General features: G+C 42.6%; 1 protein-coding gene and 1 long non-coding RNA gene across 2 annotated transcripts; both read left to right on the top strand.

The window, feature by feature from the left end:
- The first annotated feature begins 5,756 nt into the window (after nt 1-5,756).
- Nucleotides 5,757-6,529, top strand: LOC122649903 (zinc-finger homeodomain protein 9-like). Its single transcript, XM_043843163.1, has one exon. It carries the CDS (start codon nt 5,757-5,759, stop codon nt 6,438-6,440), a length of 684 nt encoding a protein of 227 aa, XP_043699098.1. The 3' UTR covers nt 6,441-6,529.
- A 2,855-nt stretch (nt 6,530-9,384) lies between these two features.
- Nucleotides 9,385-23,455, top strand: LOC122660026. Its single transcript, XR_006332601.1, has 3 exons — nt 9,385-9,507; nt 13,770-13,776; nt 23,444-23,455. It is a non-coding gene; the product is annotated as an uncharacterized LOC122660026 (long non-coding RNA).
- The last annotated feature ends 1,606 nt before the right edge of the window (nt 23,456-25,061 follow it).

The raw sequence follows: 25,061 nt of genomic DNA, 5'->3' as shown, positions 1-25,061 counted from the left end.
GTACCTTGCCTTTTATAGTAGTGTATGGCAGTGTGAAGAGTCCCAGTTGATGTAGAGTATTTGTCGTAGGTGATAGAGTCCCTGAGTAGCAGGGCTCCTCCTTGATAGGTTGTCTTCCCGTGAGACGTAGTGTCCTTGATAGACTTGGTAGTTGTCTTCCTATAAGTAGTGTCATGGTAGACTTGGTATCCTTGGTGGATAGACCTCATCTATGTGGTAGATGAGGTTCTCAGTATATGAGTCCGTTCAGAGTACGTGACTTGATAGGCGGTAGCCTAGAGTCCTTGGTGATGCGATCTGTGTCTTGTTGATGGCGGTGATGACTGTCGTGTTCGAGGGAGACTATGCCCGGGGATGATGTGTTCGGGGAAGCCGTGTCCGGGGTCTTCGTCCAAGGGGTTGGCGCCTAAGGAGATCCACGCCCAAGGGGGTTGGCACCCAAGGAGGTCCACGCCCCCAAGGGGGTTGGCGCCCAAGGGTGGCCGCGCCCGTGGGTGTTGGTGGATGGTGCCTGTGGTTGGTCCTTCACTGGCCCTGTTTTGGTTTCCCTTCTTGGTCCGGGACACATGGCGACCTCTGATTGGTTGGAGTGAATTTGGGTTCATCAAGATGAATTGACATATATTCAACAAGCGCAAAGAACATCCGGCTCAAAGGGGAGAGGAAAAGAATGGAGAGGAAGAGGAAAAAGAAAATACAAGTAAAAGCCTATACACAGAGAAAGAAACAAAACCAAGTCAAAACGAAGATCTAGGCATCAGGTGGAGATCTAAAGATAAGTCCCAAGATGATGCAACATAATAGTTTCATTCAGAGTTGAGGCACGGCCCATTGGAGACTTGGAGTGCACTAAAAAACGATAGCTAGAGTCTAAAATATGCTTTTGAGATCTAGAATTACTTGTCCAAAGCTTGGTGTTGCGCTCTTTTGATATATAATATACCAATACACCAAAAGCAAGCTTCCCAAGGCAGTCTGTGCAAGTCTTTCTTTCGAAGTGGTTGACGATCCACTCCACTCATTGTCAAAGGATCCAATGCTTCTAGGCTAAGGACATAACTGAATGCTAACATGGGACCTGTTAGGTCGCATACACCAAGATCCAAATGAACTAGGGTTTGAATCATACCTGAATGTCTACGGAAGCGCAACGAAAAAAGGATCAAAAGCCAAGTCTATGGTTACGAGCACACAAGCGAATCTCCACGATCACGACAAGCTTCTCCAAAGGGAACTCCACACCACAAAACCCTAGGAAGAGATGGGATCCCAAAGAGAACACAAACACTGGAGAGAGGGAGAATTTTTGGTTTATCAGATCATCTGGTCTTAGGGTTACAGACTTTCTATTTAAAGCCAAAACCCTAAGACCCCTGCTCCTATGTAGACTCCCATTGAGACTCAAACTCAAAGGGGGGAAGAGACCCAGCCACTTAAGTGGCTGGTAAGTGGCTGGCTGGTTCTTTCCATGCGCAACGGGTCGGGTTGGGTCCTACCTACACCTTGTAGGCGGCTTGGACCGGGCCTGGCCTGTGTTCTATTTATAGAACCAAATCCACATAGAGAGGGGACATTCAAAGAAGGGGTGGGAAATGTTTTCAGGGACATTCTCACATAAACAACAAAGGGGGGGGGGGGGACTGGGAAGTGTCTTTGGATGAGGAGGTCAAGGATTGGGTTGAAGCATGCCAAACAATGAAACTATGCTTGGGGTATGATATTTGAAACAAACAATAGGATGACAAATAACCTGAGGAGCACGGGAGCGGAGAAGTTTCCATGCTGAGGCGGCGGAGAATAACCCATTGAAGGATTCCTTCTAGATGACAAGCTTAGAAGAGCCACAAGGCCAAGGAGGGATCTTAGGGAGGCAGTTCCATGCATCACTCAGACTGTGGGAGTAATAGGATGGGGTCCCAATCTCCATTACAAAGAATGGAGGAGACTAAGGAAAGCCTATTGCTTCCATAGTCGCAAGGAATTCAATCCCCAAAAAACATTGACAAGAACACCAAGTAGATGCCAATTATCAAGCCAGAGAGCATGGATGAACCATCATCGATCTTGGAATAGATTGAAAAAGTCACAAGGAATCCATGCTTCAGAATTTTTTTCCGTGTCCAAGCGGAGTTCTAGAGAGGAGAGACAATCCAAAGGTAGTCACCACTCAAACTTTTTCTGATAACTTTCTTATCCCAAATACTATGTAAGGTAAATCTCCCGCCATGGACATTTAGGACAAAACCAAAAGACTTAAATCAATCTACATTGGTATACCTTGACTTAGGACCTTTTGATAGACCGGTCTCAGGAATTAACACGACCTAAATTGAGTGGTTTTGACTAAGAGCATATTCAAATCTTATTGGAAAATGCGTTTGCCAAAATTAGATTAACTAATTATCAAATTTCAAAGGCATTTGGTTGCTCCACCGGTACCCGAGAGTTCTGAGGAGCAACTGGTCGCTTGGGTTAATGTTGATCCTGGTCAAAACATTGCACGTCTGTTTGAGTTAGTAAAGGCTAAATTGGGAGTGGATGGAGGTAAATTGCCGAAGCACTATAAATCTTATATGTGCCAATTGTCTCTCTTTATTTTCTTACAATCTTCATTTGCATACCCTTTAATAAACCTTTCTCCTTTGGTCTTATTGAAAATTTGAGTATTCACCTTCCAAAATTTTTGTATCCCAATTCACCCCCTGTTGTTGTGTTGCCACGATCTAACATAATTACCATTATGTCATTTTTAAGAGTTGTTATTATCTTAAGACGTGTTTTGAGTACGCAAGTGAAATGATGAAATTTTACCCTCAATGAAAGAAGTGTGTTATACTAAAATCACAAAAAAATAAGATTACAAATTATTTAACACCTTAATAAACGTCAATCAAAAAATTCCTTTACTGTATAGTTCCTCTCATAGTCTCCCTCTCTCCTCCCATCCCCCTCATTAAATATGCAGCCACTTTCTCTCTCCTTAGATATATCATTTTGATTTCTATTAGTGTAGCTTGTAATATGTCTACATAAGTAAGCAACATGTAAAGATACATCATATTTACTATTTAGTGACAATAAGGATGGTTTACCAAAAAAAAAAAAAAAACTATCAATAAAATGTGGGCTCATTTTAATGTGCAACACGCAGCAAGATGGTCTTGTGTCTACGCAGCACAGGCCGGACAGGGCAGTGTACCGTAGAGGATCTGTTTCCGTTCCAAGGACACGCCCACCTACTTGGAGGATCTAAAATCCATTAATGCTAGGTGTCTCATCATTAAATATTTCATCATGCCGCGATACAATGAAACAAATTTTCAACCACAAAAAGAAAAAAAAACAAAAAAAAAACAAAGAAACAGATTAAAATCTATGAATTTTTTTTGATAGAATTAAAATCTATGAATTAATGGCTATTGTTCCACATCTCTACCAGAAATAAAAGACTCCCAAGTCCCAACTCCCAAGTGCTATTCACGTTACTTAGGCAGTGTGTGGTATCCATTCTTGAAATACATTCTAAGTCATTTTTGCATTCTCAGATGATAAAAATAGTTGTTTTATCGTTCAAGAATGCGAAAAAATTTGTAAACATGCGCAGCAAATGTGTGGAAGAAATGGTAATATATATATAAATGGCCAACGATTTCATAAATGGAGTCGTGTCCCCTCTCACATGTGTTTTTTTTTTTGGGTAGAAAGCCTCTCACATGGAGTTGGAAACATCGTAAACCCTCCATCCCTATTTAAAGCCTCGAAACTTCCACTCTCTCACATGCATGACTTTCACAGCCGTATATGAAAACTGTCCCCTATATAAATATTCAGTAGAAGAAATACTATTTTTTTTTTTGGGTCGAAAGTAGAAGTGCTATTCATGTTATTACAACACAAACATCTTAAAATACTTCAAAACTAATTAGTTAGGATTAAAAGCTCTATTAGTTCCACACTTCCACTACAGTTATATATTGAAGTATGGGATTAACCCCATTGGTTGGGTGGCATTTGTGCATCCATTAATGCACGTTTTAGGAACTAATTAAGGGAAGTCAATCATCAGCTCTTAAATGAGGTGAGGTGAGGTTGGGTGGGTGACCAGTTATAAATTCATAGCTAACTAAATGCCCAACACCATGGAAATCCAACAAGCACAACTAACTTAATTCCACTTTTTCCTCTGGTCTTATTGGGTATCCTAATTGGAAATTTTTCCAAGAAGTGACCCAAAAAGACCTTGAGAATCAGTTCAAAGTAAAGCACCACTCCTCTCACGTCTCCCATCTTCTCGGCAATATAATATATATAGGGGCGCTGTTCTCTATGCCACAGCGCAGCCTGCGTCCAGGCACATGGGGGTGGGCGCAATGACCGCCCTGCCCCTTTGCACAGACTGTCCATGTGCACAGAGAACATTCTCCCTAATATATATTAATACTTTTCTTTGAGCTACCCTAAAGCCTTAGTAAATTATAGTGTGTTGGGTTGACTTGAAAGTCGCCTTATACGTCGTTTCCTTGTGTGTATTCTGTCAAAATCTGCGCTTTTGTTCTGAAGTGGGAAGACATAAAGGGACCTGGCTCCTGTGCATCCGGGCAGTTGGGCTGCATGTGCAGCGCCAGACTCAAGGTGATGTGTTTTGACCGCTTTACCCCTATCCAAGCATCTTGTTCGAGCAAGGGTAAGGTGATCAAAGCGCCCTGCCTTGAGTCTAACGCTGCACATGCAACCCGGCTGCCTGAATGCACAGGATCTTTTTCAACATAAAGGGCAGGTGATGAGGTGGGTCTTAGACTATTGAAATGAGGCCAAGAGAGGTGGATCTGGCTCTCCTCCCGCCGTGGTAGGAGTTGGAAGGTCCAACTCAGCAAAAACATCCAAAAACAAGAGTAGTTTTAATCATGTCATAGGTGGGACCACTAAATAGGGGGTATGATCATTTCATAGGGGCCACTTGGGTCCCACCTGTAAAATGACCAAACCCACCCTTGTTTTTGGGTATTTTTGCTGGACAGGCCCTCCAGCTCTCGTCACAGTTGGAGGAGAGCCAAATTGAAAAGAGGTAACGGAGATTCATATCCTCCACCAAGTTTGTTGGCCCAGTAATTACAGAATCAATCATCTTTCTCACCTCCGTACTGTGCCCTAAATACACGGCAGGCTCAGGCATTTGAGTTGGCAACCTATGTCCATGATCCAATAAAGAAAGAAACGTTTTTTTTTTTGGGGTAATTTACACATACCACCCCTGAGGTTTAACGAAAGCATGATTTTACCCCCCAGTTTTGGAAAATTCTGCGTGCCCCCCTGAGGTTTACAAACGTTAACAAATAAACCCATTCCGTCAGTTCATGACTAACAGTGTTAAAATCAATGGTTACAGTGACAAAACTACCTCTTCAAAGAAAAAAAAAAAAAAAAAAAAAAAAAAAAAAACCTACAACTCATCTTCCCCAAATCGATTGTGGAAGATGAATTGCAGGTATCCTTGTAGGGAACAAAAACTCAGATTTTTGTTACTCATCTCTCAAGTCTCATCACTGATCATCAATATCCAATCCCATCATCATCTTCTTCTTCCTTGATCTCTCTTGCTCTCTGTTTCTGTGTTCACCCAAAGTCCCTCACCCAACCCAAGTCTCAGTCATCTTCCTTTCTTAGCAGCCGTTTCCATGGACATGGAATGAACCCTTAACTTCTTTGCTCCCTAACCAATCTCTTAAACCTTAACCCTAAATGTTTCAATTTCAACCATGAACTTAACCCTCAACCCCACCACCGCCAAAGCCGAGGAAACAGAATCAGATACACCACCACCGATCCAACTACCTAAGTCCACAGCAGACCACCATACTCCCAAGACGTTATCCATCCCCAACGGCATACTCAAGCGCATACAAAAAAACCACGCCGCAAGCTTAGATGGCCACACCTTGGATGGCTGTGGAGAGTTCATGCCATCTCCCTCCGCCACCCTCACCGACCCAACTTCCCTCAAATGCGCCGCTTGTGGATGCCACCGCAACTTCCAAAGCCGTGAGTCTGAAGTAGCCTCACTCTCCTTCGACCTCTACCAGCACCACTACCACCCCTCACCGCATCCTTCTATAGCCGCTCGTGAGCAGAGTCCCAATTCACCTTCATCCTCCCCACCACCGCTCTCGTCTTCATACTACCCATCTGCACCTCAAATGTTGCTTGCTTTGAGTACCAGATTGTCGGGTCCGTTAGATAACCATCAAATAGTTGCAGCAAGGACAATGATGACGGCAACCATGACGAACTCAGATGGGCAGAAATGGTTCAGGACGAAATTCAATCAGGAGCAGAAGGAGAAGATGTTTGCTTTCTCGGAGAGGTTGGGTTGGAAGATGCAGAAGAAGGTGCCATTGAATTTTGTTCGGAGACAATGGCTTGCCCTGCAGATGGGTTGGTGAAGAAGTTTATGATGGATTCCATGGTTAAGGGTCCTGCAGATACAAGCCCATGCACCATGCCTCCTTCCTTTGATCCTCCGGTTATGCAAGCTTTTCTAAAAGAAAAAGAAGCTGTATTAAAGCAGGCGGAGGAAATGCAGAAGAAATCTTGAGGGTCAACATTGTACAGTTGTCTTTTTTATTTTCAATTCTTATGAATCTTAATCTTTGAAGACCTTCGACTGCATCGGTCTAGCTCCAGATTTCGCACGGCTCATGGTGGGTCGAATTTCTTTGGAATTGGTGTCGGTTTTGCTCTCGTGATCGCTCCAACTTGGATACCTACAACTCATCTTCCCCAATCGATTTGGGGAAGATGAGTTGCACCTTTTTTTTTTCTTTTCTGGAAGGGGTAGTTCTGTAACTTTACCTTTTGGTTTTAACACTGTTAGTCATGAACTGACGGAATGGGCTTATTTGTTAACGTTTGTAAACCTCAGGGGGATACGCAGAATTTTCCAAAACTGGGGGGTAAAATCATACTTTCGTTAAGCCTTAGGGGTGATATGTGTAAATTACCCTTCTTTTTTTTTTTGGTTAAGGATAATTTATTGAAATGGCAAAGCTGAGGCATCCGAATTACAAAGATCCTGAAACCAGGGAGTGGAAATAGGCCATGACGTCCAGCATGCTAGGGACAAGGCCTTTCGAGCAAGGGAGTCAGCTACCGAGTTGATATCCCTTGAAATGTGAAAGAACAAACAAACCTCAAATTGAGAAGCTAAAAACTTGATATCCTCTAAAATGGGGCTTAAGAGGGAAGGGGGAGCCTTCATTGGGTTGTCCACGTAGAGAACGAGGTCCCTGTTATCTGATTCCACATGAATCCTGTCGAGGGTTTCAGAGATTGCTTCTAGCAATGCTGTGCGCAATGCAATGGCCTCGCCCAACAGAGGGGAATTGAAATGGCTTGGTTCAGACACAGCGGCTACCATTCTCCCAAACTGGTCCCAGATAGTGAAGCCTAGATGTCCTGAGGCATTGTGTTGGAGAAATGATGCATCAGAGTTGACTTTAAAGTAACCTGGAGGAAGTTTGCTCCATTTAGATAGTGGAGGGCTTGGAACTGGATTTTTGGGGGTTACTTTTTTGGACTTAGCTCCTCTCAGGTTCCCTACCTGGTCAGGTTCGTAGGTTCCTCTCATAGGGGGTCGAAAATAACAACCTCACCCCCTGCTCGAACACACTGACCGGGTGGGGAGAGATCGTCATTTCTGCCCTCTCTATGAGAGGAACCTACGAACCTGACCAGGCAGGGAACCTGAGAGGAGAAAAATTCTACTTTTTTTGTCTGGTTTATACCTTGAAACTCCTCAAATGCCTTAAAAAGAAAGAAAATTTACACATACCACCTCTGAGGTTTGATGAAAGGATATTTTCACCCCCCAGTTTTGGAAAATTCTTCGTATCCCTTGAGATTTGCAAACGATAACAAATAAGTCTATTCCGTCAGTTCATGACTAACACTGTTAAAAATTAGACTTGAACTGACGAAATTGCCCTTCTAAGAATAACCAAAAAATAAAAAAAAAACGAAAGCCGTGCAATTCCAAGACCAAGAAAGGTAAGATCGTCGCCATCATCCAAGACCAAGAAAGGTGGAGTATTCTTGCCGCCGGTGCCTTTGAACGAGGCGGTGTCGGAGGGTCTGAAGGTGGATTTCGGCTTCTGCCCTTTCACTGAGCGGCTCAACGGGAGGTTGGCAGCTCTGGGGTTGGTGGCGCTGCTGCTGGTGGAATTGGGTTCCGGCAAGAGTCTCATCAGTTACCATTCGCCGGCGGTGGTCTTCATTCAGGTCTACTCCATCGCTGCCGCGTCGGCGGTCTATGTGAAGTACCAGAAGGAGAAGATCAGCATTTGGCCTCAGTAGTTTTCTTCATTATCATCGTCTCTCAATAACAACTCTTAACATTAGATTGCCATTGATACTTCTAAGAACAAGTAATTACTGCTACTAATCAGATTCAGGGAAACATGAATCAGATTCAGGGAACCAAAATCCCTCCTGCAAATCCATTAATCATTCAGGGAAACATGAACTGACGCAGGAAATCGAAGAAATTTTTATAGATAAAATGCAATTTTCCAGATAAGCTTCTGAATTAGTTACCTTAACAGAAACTTCAACAAGATTTGCAAGTTCAATAGGTATTTTAATCCAAATACCCTTCTTTCCCTGTAGAAATGTTTCACCAATTTTATCAACACTTAACAAAATAAAATAGGAACATCATCAGCAGATTGAAACGTACAGAGATATAGAAAAAGTAGAAAGAAACAAAATAATAAGCGTTGCAGGTTCCAACATGATCAATCCTGCAACCTAAGTTAACCATGTTTTAATCCAATATCTGGCGGTGAACAACGGGCGATCATTACCGGCGTCTGCCGTCAGCAATGCAGCGAAAATGGCGCCGATTCCCGCTCCAGCGAGAACGTCGAAGAAATCGATGATTCGAGATTGAGGATCTCCAACTTTCCCTGTTTCCTTGTGTTTCAGAAGCTTCACGGTTCCAACACCTCTCTCTTTTCACTTATTCAAGTTTTATAACTTCTGTCTTCAATTTTTACCAATTTAATAGGTTACAGAGGGGTTAGTACGGTTTAAAACCCATCTTCTGCCTTCAATTCTCACTCCCAATCTCTCAATCTCTCAAAAGTCAGAATCTCTCTTCCCGAGTTCCACTGTGTTGTTCTTTGCAGTGATCATGGCGAGTAATGAGGCAGAGTGCAAAGAGGAGGGAGAGGAAGAGGCAACAAAAGTCGCAGCCGGTGAAGACGAAGATACAAGAGCTCAAGTTGCTCCAATCGTTAGGCTTATAGAAGTTGTTGTTACCACTGCAGAGGAAGAAGAAGATGTCCTTCTCGACTTGTAATCACTTCTCTTCCAATGCTCTAGGCTCTGAAAGTTCTTCGGAGGAGATTCACCGCATGATAACAGAGATCGACACCGATGGAGATGGCTACATCGATCTCAAAGAATTTGCCGATTTCCACCGTGGAAGTTCCATCGGTGATACAGACGCCGGTAATGGGATGAAAGAGCTGAAAGATGCATTTGATATGTACGATAAGGATCACATTTCTGCAACTCATCTTCCCCAAAATCGATTGGGGAAGATGAGTTGCAGGTGTTTTTTTTTTTTTCTTGTAAGGGCAATTCCGTCAGTTCAAGTCTAATTTTTAACAGTATTAGTCATGAATTGATGGAGAATTTTTCAAAACTAGGAGGTGAAAATATACTTTCGTCAAACCTCAGGGGTGGCATGTGTAAATTTCCTTAAAAAGAAACGTCTCTTGACTGAACTGCGTTTAACATCGCTTTCCTCTTCAAATTACTTCATAAGGAGACAATTGCCCTTTGCTATGTAGTCTAGGTAAACAACAACCAAAGTAGTGCAAAAAAGATTCATTTTTATTGCCACATGTTGTCATGTTGAGTGTCAGGACAGTGCTTGGTTGATTGACGACATGAGAATTTATATTGATGAGTCCGTGTGTCCATCTATTATTGGTTTTTTGCTTCCCACATTTTTATTAGATAAACTATATATATATATATATAATGAAGAGAAGATATAAAAGTAAGAGGTTTTACAATAAAATTGATTAATCTTAAATGGATTTTGATTTGTGAACTCACCGGGTCAGTGTATTGAATAAAACTTAATGGGTCTTAGCTAGCGGTTTGCCTGCCGCGCGGCTTTTCCGGTGATTTTTGACAAGTCTTTCTAACTTTTTAGAGCATGAAGCAGAACTACAAGAAAGCTTTCTCTATCTTTATGGATAACTAATCCATTTTCAAATGTAGTTGGAAAACTTCCCTTTTGCCCTAACACCAAGATTACAGTTCAAACAAAACACCTGGAACTAGGGGGGGGGGGGGGGGGGTTATAGTACATATATATAAGATTTCTGATAGCACTGACAAGGCTTTCCATTGCAATTACAATCCCTTGTTTGTGTTTGTTGCTTTCTGTCTCACATCGGTATCGGGTTTGTGTGAAGCTTTGGCTTTCAGTCAACAAATCCACCCTACAATATGGGGTCAAAAAGCCAAAATAAGTGATTTTAGCCCTTCTAAAATGAAAACAGATTCACTTTAAATTCATATTCATTTTTTAATACTAAATTAATAAAAACAAATTATAAAATAAAAAATATAAATGAAAAATGAAAATCCAGAAATTGTCTTTATCTTCATCTTCGTTTAGGGTTTAGGGTTCATCTAGACGAGTGAATAGATTGACCTTGAAACAACAATGATTAATTACTATTGCTATAAAACAAGCTCGTATTTTATCTTTGTTACCTTTTCTTAATAATGAGAAACAGTATGAGAGAACTGAGTCAACCCCTAGAACTACTGGTCCAACAACCATAAATAAATAGACCTACTCCTCAATTGAATCAAAATTCCAATCCAAACTCAAAGTCTGATTGATGTTTGAAAAATTCGAGAATCCAGATTTGATTGCCGTGCTGTAAGAAAAACAAGTCCCTATACTGCTCAAAGCAAACTTCAGTAGCCTCACTGTAAAAGAAAAAGTTTGTTGGAAGCACACTTTAATCACTTAAATTAAGGGGAATAGGTTAGATGGAAAAATGGGTGACGGATGGGAATAGCAATTAATTTTTTTTTTGCGCACAATTCTCATTTAGGAGATTCTTCAACAAAAAACAATAAAAAAATAACCTTTAAATTGGGTTTCTAAACTCACCGAGTAAGTGGCGAACAAAGGTTGTGGTCCAGCTGAGATTGAAGAAGACTTCTAAAATCTCTACGCTTCGATCCTATTTTGTGAAGTAGAAAATTAAGGGAATAGGTTTGAGGGAGACATGGATGAGGGTTGGTAATAGCAGTTTAAAACATTTCTAAATTGATAAGAATAAAAAAAAACCCCTTAAAACCAGAGTTTGTTGGAGGCCAAATATTATGGTGCTTAGAAACCTTTTCCTAAGACCATTGTCTCTATCATCACAAGAAGGAGCCATAAAATCTGGGAGGAAGCTAATGGAATTAAGTGCAATTCATTGTACTTCAAGGCACAACTTCTTCTTGTTACCTATATTTTTCTTCTTTAGCCTTTTTTTTTTAAATTTTCTAAGTTTGAAAATTCGACTAAGCTCCCCCCTTAGCTGCATTGTAGCTTATAGGTGGTTCAGATGAATCATTTTATTTTAAAAAAATAATAGGTTTGCAAAGTTATGGATATATACCCAGGGATGATTGTTTAATGTTTCTTTCTTATATTTTTGGAATATTCAAATTTTGTATGTTATTTTGGCTATTGTATAGGATACTAATTTAAGTTGCCCTCGGTGGGTGCTTTGAAGGTCCAATCCAATCCAATCCAATCCAATCCAATCCAATATATATATATATATAAAAGGTAAGTGAAAAAGGAAAATAAGATGGAAAATCTAATTTAAACTTTCATGGTCTCCCCACTCTACATTTCCATGGGAAATGTCTCTACTTCATTACAATTCAAAGTTCATGACTTAAAGTGGAAGTCTGATTTCCCATTGACCAGAGGAATGATGAGGATGTAGAGAATAAAAGAAAATACATTGGTGCATAACTGGCTGGAGAAATATAGAATTTGTAATTTCACTCGTTGATGCATTACTCTAAGAAAATAAGTTAGTGGTAGACTTGGGAATGGGAGGTAATATGAATTTGAAAAAAGAATAAACTTAAACACTAGACAATAAACATCAAGACTAAATTACTACTCACCACAAAACTCATTAGAATATACAAATGAATGGTTGCTGAAACTGCTTTGAGACAGGTGAATTGTAGAGATGGTGGAGAGAGAGAGAGAGAGAGAGAGAGGACACAGCCACGGTGGTTGCTGAATTGTAGAGTTGTTTGATATTGAAGAGTGTGAGAGCCTTGAGAGGAAATAGAGGAGAGGCGTGGCGGTTTAACTATTGTCTGTTCAGAGGAAATAGGAGGGAGGGTCGTGTCTGTTTGATCTGAGTGAGGATAACATTAAAGAGTGTGAGAGTCTTGTGGGGAAATAGCGGAGAGGGATGAGTGTTTATGGAGAATCCGGTTCAACTATTAGCTCCTGAGAGGAAATAGAGGGTAGAGACGTGTCTGTTTGAGAGTATAATACCAGCCTTTTGTGGAACAACTGCAATACCCAAAAAGAAGCTGAGAGGACCCAGATATTTCAGTGAAAATTTTAACCCCTAACTGATTGATAAGAGAAGTAACATGGTTAGGATAGTTTCTTATAACAAGAATATCATTTACATAAATGATAACATATAGCTTGACTGCATCTTGTGTGTAAATGAATAGAGAGGGGTCTGTTGTAGAAGCAAATAACCCATTTTGGATGTGAAATTGAGATAACCAATGAAACTATGTATAGCCGGGGGCGCCTGTTTGAGTCCATAGAGGACCTGTGTAATTTGCAAACATGATGTGGATGGGAGAAATTTTCAAAACCTGGTGGTTGGACCATATATGCCTCATCATTCATAACTCCATGTAAGAAGGCATAATGGGCCAACTCTAAGATATAGCAAATGACAGAACAGTCCAGATAGTTGTAGGTTTCACTACATGACTGAATGTTTCTGGTGTTTTTTTTTTTTGTTTCTGGCGGCAGAAATGGAACAGATCTTGCATGTGTTGCCCGGTCCGTTTTTGTGTGTGTTTTTTTTATATGAACTGGGTAATAGAAATGGTTCTACCATGGTTTTGAGAAACACCAAAAAGAAGCTTCAAAAAAATAGGAACACAAACTAAAAGCAAAAAAGTGCACGATACAGACTCAATATTCACGAATCACCACCAGCACCAGCACCAGCACCAGCACCAGCACCACCTCCACCTCCACCTCCACCTCCACCTCCATCTTCACTGCCACCACCACCACCACAAAATAGAAGAAATTCTTCTCATAATATGCAATTCATACATGTTTCTTTTTTTCTTTTTCCTAGTGGCAGAAACAATTTTCTTTTCCAGTGTTACCATACAACATTTGTTCATACAGTATTACTCCAAAATCAAAGAAACACAAAAATTGTTTTTGACCGATAAACAGTATTTTGGAATAGAAATGCTGCCATAAAGACCCCAAATGAGCCTTAAAGCATTCCAATGTCACATCTACTTTTTGTTTAATTCTGTAAACTCATTTGCCACCAACTAAGTTCATGTCCGGCCTATGTGGAACAAATTATCATGTGCCATTACGCATCAATACATTAAACTCCTCAGACATAGCCTGATGCCACTTTGGAGAGTGTTTGGCTTGGGTGTAGCAGGTGGGTTTAGGTAGGTCTTGTTGGGATGGGGTTGAGGGTGTGGGATGACGTAAGTATGGATGAGGTGAAGGTTTGGGCATATGGCGAAGGTTGATGGGATGAGTTTGAGTTTGGAATGTAGGGTGGGTGAGAGGTGATGAGGAGGATGCAAGGTTTTGGGATGAGCTGTGTTAGAGATTGATGGATCTAGGAGGTTCCATCTATACGTCAAGTATTTTGAATATAAAAACCATTTTATGATGTATCTTTGAGTGAACTAATGTGTGTGTGTAAGCTACATGAGCTAAGAGATAGATGTTACACAAGCTTCTAAAAAGGTACAGTTGAAGAAAGAACAAGACATGTTGATTGAAAAAAGAACTATTGAAGATGGTCTGAATGATACCTAAAAAATTGTGTAAACATGCGCAATAGATGTGTGAAAGAACATGATAATATATACACTGTATTTTCAGTAGAAGTGCTATTCATGTTATTACAACAAACATCTTAAAATACTTATTAGTAAGGATTAAAAGCTCTATTAGTTAATTACCAAAAAAAATTAAGCTCTATTAGTTCCACACTTCCACTACAATAATATATTTGTTATTGAAGTATGGGGTTAACCCGTTAAACCCATTGGTTGGGTGGCATTTGGGCACCCATTAATGTACGTTTAGGAACTAAGTGAAGTTAATCATCAGTGTTTAAATGAGATGAGGTGGGGTGGGTGACCAGTTATAAAGTCATGACTAATGAGATGCTGTTCACCAAAAAAAAGAAAAAAAAAAAAATTTAATTAAATACTCACCATGGAAATCCAATAAATTATTTGAGTGTGGTGTGTGTTGTGTATATCCGTCATTCCATGGTCCTAAAAATCGATTAATCTTTTGAGATTGGCGTGTGGTTTGTGCAATTCGATTCCTCTTCTTCCGCATGCCCCTATTGCCATGTGCACCTCACACACAAGCAAGATGGAATGTACTGTCTTACCCCTACCCGAACACCTTGCCCAAATAAGGGTAAAGTGGTACTTTCCACCGCACTTATATGTGGGAGCGCACGGCAATACAGGGCGGGAGGAAGTAGAGGAGTCGGATCCGTGGTTTGTGTGATTACACTTTCATAAACAAAAAAGGCTAACTTAATTGCACTTTTTTCTTTGGTCATATTGGGAATCCTAATGACTGATTATCCATTTGAGATTTTTGCAACAAGTGACTAGAAAACCTTGAATCAGTTCGATGCAAAGGCGCCACCAGCCCTCCTCTCACGTCTCCCATCTTCTCGGTGATGGCATATATAGTAATGTTAGAAGTTCTCTTTGTGAACATTTCTGTTAGTGCACCATAATATTGGATTATTTTTATATATTAATTTGAACATTTCTGTTCGTGCACCATACTTGTGGTTTATTATTATATATTAATTTATATATATATATATTTTTTGGTGTAATTCAAGGGCCGATCGGCCATCAACTCCATCAGGGCCCCACAAGGAGGCAAGGAGAGGATCCACAAGGGGTCAAATATGGTACTGTTGGGGCTCGTTTCATGCTCAATAATGGGTCTGACATGTCATCAGATGAGGGTGGCGTAGGCTGATCAGGTCAAAGAGAACGAGGGTAGTGCTCCCTATTTCCCAGCTTAGGGATAAGGCCCACCATGTCCACAACAACATAGACGAAGGGACATGATCAGGAAAATGCCTCAGCAAGGGGCCACGTGGCGAGCAAAGGGGATAGGGCATGAAGGCCACTAGAGGGAATGGCGGCTGCAACTGCCAGACAGAGTCTTTGTTGGGTCCATCTATAAAAGCCAAGGGAGCTGTCGTACATAAGGACACACACAACAACTCAACACATTACTTTTAGCATTTACCTTTCAGCATTTACTTGTTAGTGCTTCATTTTGTTTTCTTTCTCTTTTGGGAAGTGTACATTACAGTCAACGGATTAGCCATTGGGAGGAATTAGGAGCTCGTCCACCTCAATAAAATGGTATGATCTGGTATTGGCTTGTTTACTTTCCATTATTCAATCAGTTTGTTCAATTTCTGTGTTTCTTTTGCATATCATATAAGTTCCTGTTGACAATCTTGCGCTTTGTTGTTAAGAATCCCATCGAGACCGATACCTTTAAAGTCTAACCCAAAGGTCTTTAGAGTTACTCAGGCACGAGGGAACCCTAGATTCCCTGATTGAAAGTCATATAGGCAAATCCCAGCCCGTTTGAGCCTGCGTCAAAGGTTCTAGCACGCCCTGCACCTATTTTGCCCCTGTGCCATTTTGTGAGAGTGTTGGACATTTCTTCCACCAACACATTTTGGCACGCCTGGTGGGACCCTCATAGACTTAGGTTTTATAATGAGACCAAAGAAGAAAGCAGCAAAGACCCACAACAAGAAGGAAGTGGTCATCGAAGACGACATGGTTAATCCCTTGGCCGCCAAAGACGTCCAAGAGACCGAGGGCTCTAATTCTTAAGACACCGGTAGTAGCGAGGAGTTATTGCATCAGTTCACGATGGCTATGCATAACGCTCTCGAACCTATGTCTGTAGACATGAGACACCTAGTGACTACCATTAGACCGATCGTGGAGGATATCTGCCACCTGATCCACAAGCAAAACCAGGCTGCTGAGAACCAGCAGGCTCGCTTTGACTTCTTCATTAGTAGTCAGGATAGTCTCCTCGACCACTCATCATGGTCCTGACGACTCAGAGACAGGAAGCCCCACCAGAGCCAGTCCAGCCTTTGGGATTTCTCCTCCCTGAGGCAGCGTGTTACACCCGCACCTCAAATATACCCCTATACCCCGGGGCAAACCAGACCTTACCCAAAGGGTAATGCCTTATGGCCATGGTCAACACTGATGACCCTAAACTGAAAATATTATAATAAGAATCCCCTCGAAGACTTAGAAGTGTGGGCCAAAGCCTCACAACTTGCCTTGAAGTTTGGCCATGACAGCAGCACCGGAGTCACGAACGGACTCACTTTTGCTGAATCCGCTCGAGGATCCGCTCGTGCTGTCATCAGCCATTTTGGATTATTTTCCTATAGGACCCACATCCCCGTGTCCTAGACACCTTAATTGAACCTTTGGACCATATAGACCCCTGCCCTCACCATTGATTGGTTGAGTGGGCCATGAAAGTGGGCCCACAAGGCTTAACTTAGGTGAATAATGGGTTTTATACATCCTAGCTTAAACCAAACAGACCTTAGTGGACAATTGAGTCATATGGACTTAAGGTGCACCCAAACATGACCTATTGGACCTAATGGCTATGACTATGACCAAACAAGCCCTAAAACCTAACTAAAACCCATTTAAAGACCTAAGGGCCACTAAGTGATTGGGGGTACCTAAACCAAACACACCCTAAGGCCCATCTAACCCCTTAAAGAATAACCAAAATCCCTCTCTTTCACTTATCTCTCCCCCTCCCCCATAAACCGTAGAGGAGAAGAGACAAGAGAAGAAGGAGAAGAAGGAAAGAGGAAGGAGAAGTAGAAGTAGGAGAGGAATAGGAGGGGAAGGGAATAAGGTGGAAGCCATGCAAAGATGGCTGGCTGCCCCACACCTCCTCCCAAGTTGGCCAGACCCAAGGGAGAAGAGAAAGAGGAGGAGAAGAGATGGAGAGAGTGGCTGGAAGAAGGAAGCTCACTAAGGCAAGCTCCCCAAACCTAGCTCTCCCCCATTTCTTCTCTTCTTGATTTTGATGGTTTCTTGAGCTAGGGCTAACCTAGGGTTCCATTTGGGGCTCAAGGTGAAGCTCAGCCTTAGTTGGGAGCACTAATGGTGTTGACCTAGGCCTCTAAGTGCTGCAATTGCAGCCATGGCTAATGAATCCATGGTTTGAACCTTGAAACCCAATCCTTGGACCAATGTGAGACCCAAACCTTGTAGGATCTTGGATCCATAAGGTGAGCCTAGGACCTAGTGACCTTAGGAAGGCTTAGATACCTCCCCATTGTCGCTAAGAGCTAAGGGAGCTCTAAGCTTCAAGCTGGAGCAAAAGCCCTCTGAAATCTCAAAAGAGACTGCTGGCGGATGAACAACCAGATCCATCTATTGTGGAACCGCCCGTTAGTCCGCCGAGTATAAACCCTTTGTGTTGGCCTGAGCGAACGAAGGCACGGATTCACTCTATTTGCCTCCGATTGGGGCTTGTTGCTCTTGGGTCTGTCTCAGGAAATTGAACGGATGCAGGGGCCGACCCAAGAAGCACATCCGCCCGATCATCCGCTCCCTTTTATGATTGCCTCAGGTGTCGAACGGATGCAGGGGCGGACTCAAGAAGCACATCCACCCGATCATCTGCTCCCTTTTATGATTGCCTCAGGTGTCGAACGGATCAACAATCGGATTCAACCAAGAAGTTCTGCTCGTGGGTTCGCTCGCTCTGCTTTTACCTTTTGGCCTGAACGGAGTCAAGGACGGATTCACTTCTACTGAGACCGCCCATGAGTTCGCTCGTGCTGTCTTGGTTGAAATATGATTTTAACCATATAGGGGTAGCATGGGACCCTTCTATGCATGCTTTAATGATTGTTTTTGTATTCCTAGGCTACCCAACTCGATGGTTGGCGGGAAGCCCAGGTGAGATTCATGTTAACCACACGTGGCGGCGCCCGTGTTAGGTGAGTGGGTTCTGGATGATTTGTTGGGCTTGAATATATATTTAATATGAAATCTTAAGCATGCTAGTATATATTTATAAGCATTGTGCACATTGCATTATTATCCAAATGTGAATTGTTATGAATGTGATAGCATCCTCACCATTGTATCGGACTACGGTGCCAGGTTTATCGGTACCGGAACCCCAACTTATTTAATTATGAAAACTGTTGTATGTCATCCTGATCTGTATGTGTCATGCCGTGCTGTTATTCGGATACTAGATGGAATGGGACGTTGATGCATCCGGAATACCTCTCGGGATGATAGGACTTGCATATAGTATATCTGCGGCTAGGATGCTTGTTCCCTTATGCTACGACCTTTGCCAACAGGAGTTTATGTGTTGGATAGTCTGAGCACCTGCAGTCTGTGAAAGTAGGAGAGGCCAAGGCAGGGGTAGTGATGGCTATCGGGGTTTGCCATTGGGTGGTCATGATGGCTTCTACCGGCGTAGGTCCCTTCGTGATAATTGAGGTTTCACTGGGGCGATAGGATAAGTGGCCCTCAGTGTCTCCCGAGTTATCACATTGGCATATACTTGACCAATAGAATTGTGTGCTAGGTGGAAAATGAATCTAACATTAGCATGCATCATTCTGATTGATATTGTTTGTGTGGTGTATGTGCATTCCTCTTTGCTCCCTCACTAGCTAGTATAGCTAATCCCGTTGCGTAACCCCTTTTTTTTTTAGTTGTTATGCAGGAGGTACTACTTAGATAAGCACTGTTGGATGCGAATCAAGTGGAACCCAAGGCTGTGACTTGGATGTAGATGTACACCCAAGATTGGTGCCCTTGTGGCGGTTATTCGTTATTTTATTATTTTCTATTTTCATTCCACAATCATGTGTAAACTGTGTGTCTATTTATAGGGAGAGTAATGGTTACTTATGCTAGAATTGTACTATGTGTTACCATTAGAGAACCGATGCTCTATAATTTCACATGATTTAATTTAATTTCGCTTTCAATGACTCTGTATCTGGAACGGTATATTTCCTTTTGTATGTTCCTACCTATTATCAATATATGATGACAGGGTGGACTGTGGCTCGGGACACTGTATCTGCGATCCTGGTAGGTGTTGGGATGATGTGTAATTGTCCTAGTCATATCCTTATGTGGCAAAATATCTTACATCGGGATAGGGGCATGACACAGCAGCCTCCCAAATTGCTGGACCCGATTTAGACACGGGTCAGACAGGCTACGGACAACAAACCGCGTTTGTCGGGAGTTCGAGCCAGGCTCCGGTGTCGGGTGACCAACAGACGACATATGAGAACCCACTGTACCAAGCGGGAACTGGAACCCCCGCAAACACCATGTTCTTCCCTACCAATCCCGCAACTACGGATGGGACGCAGGCAGTACCAACCTACATGGCCCTGCCAGGGGCAAACCCAGCCTATCGCCCAACGGTCGTCGTTGGCCAAATGGCCAATATTGTTCCTCTGGGAGCCATGGACCCCTTTGGATCTATAGGGGCACCACAGGGCCCTAGTATCAATACTGGTTTTCCAGGGGCAAGTACCCGTCAGAACCCATTAGGAACAGGGGCAATCGCTACCCCCTTGGGTGGATACCACAATTAGAACCAGGCCGGGACGCCTTTTCCTAACCTAGGCTGAAGGGGAGCAGGATATAGCTCCAAGCCAAAGGATATTCCCGATCAGCCACGAGTTACATGGCCTACAATGGGCCCATGGGGGCCAGGACCAAGCTTGGCCACAAACCCAGAGCCACCTATAGGGAACAGGCTGATAGTTGATTATGAAGAGTTAACCCGATTGATATAGAATAGCTAGATCCCGCTTACAGGCCAGTCGCATGGCCTGTTTACAGGAAGCCCTACCCAGATTACTTGGACAACATTGATCTCGGGAGGAACTAGAAGATACCAGAGTTTACTAAGTTTTTCGGTGAAGACAATATGTCCACCATTGAACACATCGCCTGCTTTACTGTTGAGTGTGGGAACCTAGGAGCGAACGATGCTATCACACTTAGACTCTTCCCCAATTCACTAACGCGCTCGCCCTTCACAAGGTATTTCCACTTACCAGCCAACTCGGTCTAAAGTTGGCAGGAGATGGAGGAATTGTTCCACACAGTTCTATAGGACTGAACCAGAGACTACCATTGGGGATCTGGCCTGAATGCGCCAAGAACCAGGAGAGGCAGTGGACAAATACGTCAACCGCTTTAAGCTAGCCAAGTATAAATGCCCAACAATCTTACATAAAAGCAAGTATGCAAAAATGGTGCTTGGCGGGTTACACTTGGAACTTAGAAAATGATTCGTTAGCCAGAACTTCACAGATCTCGACCAATTGGTGGTCCAGGTAGCACCTTACGAGGGACTACTGAGAGAGGACGATCAGTGAAAAGCGTCCTCCATCGAGACCAACCATAAGGACACCACCGCTGGCAGTTACCCCCTTTTAGGGGCCGGTGAACATAAAATAGTCGGCTTTGTGGATTGTGAAGTTGACGTAGCAGAAATAGCTGAAGGAAAACCCTATGTTTGCAAGGCTTTAACTAAACAGGCCACCATCGATAGGCAGCCCGAACAGGTGAGGCCAGCCCCTCAGCGGACTTTTGACGCCAGGGTTAAATATTCCTTTGATATATCAAAGGCTGAGCTTATTTTTGATCAACTTCTGAAGGATAAGTAGATCAAATTGTCCCCAGGCCATCAGATACCGACAGGCCGTGATCTCAAAGATCAGAAATATTGTAAGTGGTATAATACTCGCACGCATACGACCATTAACTGTGTCATTTTGTGAAATGCTTTGCAGAAAACCATCACAGAAGGGCGAATCAAATTTCCCGAGAAGGAGAAAGGGGTGATGCTAATCGACGAGAACCCTTTTCCCATTAATATGATAAGTGCCGATCTGTCAAAAATGGCAAAACCCCTAGGCCATGCCGCCGCTATCTCTAGCAGACCAAAGAAGCCAGAATTCACAAGATAAATCAAGATCGCCTAGAAGAGCAGTCTAAACCCGTAGGTCGCACCCTTTCGAACCAGGATAGGTCCAACTCAGACCGTGCCGGTCTCCCCAAGGGCTGCAAGGGCACTTGGATCAGACAGAGTGACGGCGAAAGTGTCCAAAGTCGCCCAGAAGCAACCCCAATAATACGAGGTATCTATAAGGCATGAGGAAGCCTCCCAGGAAGGTAACAAAGGAAAAAGGGTGGCACGATCGGAACCGTTCAATTCATTTAAAGAATGGAGCGGCGAGCCTGCCTTTTTGGCATCCAAAGAACCATAGGCCAGTGGGGTGTTTGCACTCATTGCAACCGACTGATCGAAGAACAACCACGAAGGGGGGACATACCATTCTCTGAAGTGGAAGCATCATCAATGTCCCACGAGAGGCAGAGGGGTAAGGACAACAGATGGCCACGAGCCCCAAAGTCAAGCAGGACTCATTATGATCCAAATGAAGAGAGACATACGACCAACCAGGGCCAGCGTATCCAGCAGACGCCAATGGCCGCTACAGCAAGAAAAGCCATCGTCAGACCAAGAGCAGTTATACCAAAACCAGTAAAGTAGGAAGACTGGACTGTTGCCCACCATCCCAAATTTCCACCTGAACCAAAGTGGACCGAAATGACTATGACCCAAAGAAGAAGATGGCAGTGAAGACAGGTGACCATTAGGCATTCTCAGAGGACATCGAGGGAAGGCCAGACCATGGATGCAACAATGACCACGAACCAACCAACCCTGAAGGCCCCACAGCTAAGCCAAGAGGCCAAAAACCCTGAGGGGGGGAAACCAGTCAAGGAGTCCAAAGTGTTTGACTACAAGAACAAAGAAAGCGACTTTGAGATCTCTAAAGAGCAGCCCTCGAGCCAGGAGGCCAACCACACAACCGAACAGGTTGAACAACCAGAAGAGCAAGCCGAACCAAAAGAGGCCGACTTTGTGGAATTTGTGAGTATGATGTTTGGATCCATTCAGACACAAGTCCAGGTTTCCATGGTTAACGTCCTGCCTAGAATATTTGAGTACCAACCAGGTCACACAAATCAGCTTAACGACGACATATTAAAAGAGACGACATCTAGGGTAATGGACATTGAGACCGTTCCCCTCGAAGAAAAAGACAAGCAGGCAGAAGGCGTGCGAACCATTATTACTAGAGAAACCGAGTGTACAGTCCACACCCCCATAGTCTGAGAAAGGATACCAGATGTCCTGGGCATACCCTCCAAGGAGATGTGCCAACACCTGAAACCCCTGTACATTCATTCACATATGGAAGGCAAGCCTGTGCCTCGAGTTCTTGTAGATAATGGGGCTGCAGTTAACATCCTATCGGCCAAAATGATGAAGCGACTGGAGAAGGATGAAGCAGACCTCATTTCGACAGAAGTGTCCGTAACTAATTTCCTAAGCAGGGCCACCAAACCAAGAGGGGTCCTTCCGATAGAATTAAGGATTGGTGAATGTGTCGCCATTATGTCTTTCTTCGTCATGGATACCTCAACCTATTACAATGCCTTGCTCGGACGAGATTGGATCCACGCCCATGGTTGTGTTCCCTCATCCCTCCACCAGATTCTCATCTTTTGGCAGGATGGAGGGGATATCAAGGTAGTCACGGTCGATAGCAGGCCCTTTATTGTAGAGGCAAGTCACGCCGATGCCATTTTGTATGGAGGACGGATTGGCCCCATCAGATTTGCAGGATCCGATGAGCACGGGCAACCAACATCCTTGATCACTTCCGCCACCGTAATGGAGGAGACCTTCCATATGAAAGAAACTTCGGGACCACTGAGGTTGCCGTCCACTAGGGACGGGCAATCGGATGCCAACGGGAGTTATGATAAGAGCAAACCATAAGACGGTGACGAACATCCTACCAGGGCTGGCGGTGTCTGGCCTGGAGAGAAGGATGTCAAAGGAAGAAAGCTTGGTGGCCGAAGTAATGGCCAAAAGAGGAACAGAACTCAGGGTAGAAATTAGAATGGAGGATTTACGGCCGGCGCCGCCCAAGATCGAGGAGACCCTGGCTAAAGTTCAAGACTCGTTGGTAGAAATTAATTTAGGGACGGAAGAGGACAAGTGTCCCATCTTTGTTAGCAGTCTACTTAACCAGTCATTTCGGACTGAGCTTGTAAATTTGTTGAAGGAATATAAAGATTGTTTTGCTTAGGATTATTTTGAGATGCCAGGTTTAGACTGAAAGCTGGTTGAACACCGGCTACCTATCAAGGACAACTTTAGACCAGTAAAATAGTTGCCCAGGGGCACGGCACCGGACGTCGTCTTAAAAGTCAAGGAAGAAATAGAATTGTTGCTTAAGGTGGGATTCATAAGACCCGTTGTTTGAGTTAAAATAATACCGCAAGCATACGGGTCAATCATAGCTACGGGTCGAACACGAGGAGATATACGCCACTCTATTTAATTAACTTAAAAGTAATGCAAAGTGAACCAAATCAAAGTGTTAAATTAAACTAATGAAACTAATGAAAATTAATGCATCCTAACTCATAAGCATCTAACAAAATTAAGGGATTAGTTGGCATCCTAACACATGAGCATCTAACCTATCAAACTATCGTAAATTGGAAGGAATAACAAAAACGCAGCCATACTTCATAATCACATAAAAAGAAATAAGGGAATAAAAGTGCATCCACATACCACAATCATATAAAAAAAATAAAAGAAATAGAGGGAGAAAAAGAAGAAGATAGAGAGAGATCGAGGAGAGGGAGAATGAGATTGAGAGTTTAGATAGTAAAACCTAGATGTGCTTGCATGAATATAATTGAAAAGCTTGAATACTTGCATAAACTTACCATGACCTCCTCTTCTAAATCTTCAAGTCTTGTCATCAACTTAAGAACTTAGACTAGAAGGCTTAAAACCTAAACTAGAATTAAGAAATTACAACCCAATTGAAGACTTAAATTAAAATTAAAGCATAAACTAAACCTATTACAACCATTAAATGAAAATAAAAAAGCAAACTAGCCAAAAATCACAACTTAGAAGGAGAAGAAGAAAAGAAATTTTACTAAGTGAATGAACTAAAAATTACACTAAAAACTGAATTAAAATTGAACTAGAAACTAACTAAAAACTGAACTAAAAAACTAACTTCTTACAACCCAAAGGGCAGGGGTATTTATAGGGGGAAGAGCAGAGAAGAGAGAAGAGGGAAGTGTAGGAGAAATATTCCCTAAGAAAAGAGAATATTCTCTTCTCCTTCCTCTTTTACAATGCCTTGAATCCTAAGAAAAAAGGAAAAAAATAGAAAGAAGAAGAAGAGAAAATTGTTTACATAGAACTTCTATTTCTAGAAAAGTAAACTTCTAATTATAACAAGTGCTTCATTTTCTTTGTAGATATCTTCTCCAAGCAATAAAATCAAATATGATTTGACTTTTCAACTTTCCATAGGTGAGAGAATATCTTTCAAAATAAATCTATCCCAAGTAGAGTTTCAGAAGTACCCTTGAGAAGTTGGAGGAGAGAGAGAGTAAGGGTGATGACTAGGATTCCTTCAAGAATAAATAAAATACCCATTCTGTCCTTCAGAAAACATGGAGCATGGGATGCTTATATAAGCCTC

The sequence above is a fragment of the Telopea speciosissima genome, chromosome 1, assembly GCF_018873765.1.
Source record: "Telopea speciosissima isolate NSW1024214 ecotype Mountain lineage chromosome 1, Tspe_v1, whole genome shotgun sequence".
NCBI lineage: Eukaryota > Viridiplantae > Streptophyta > Magnoliopsida > Proteales > Proteaceae > Telopea > Telopea speciosissima.
This window is presented reverse-complemented; position numbering and strand designations above follow the sequence as displayed.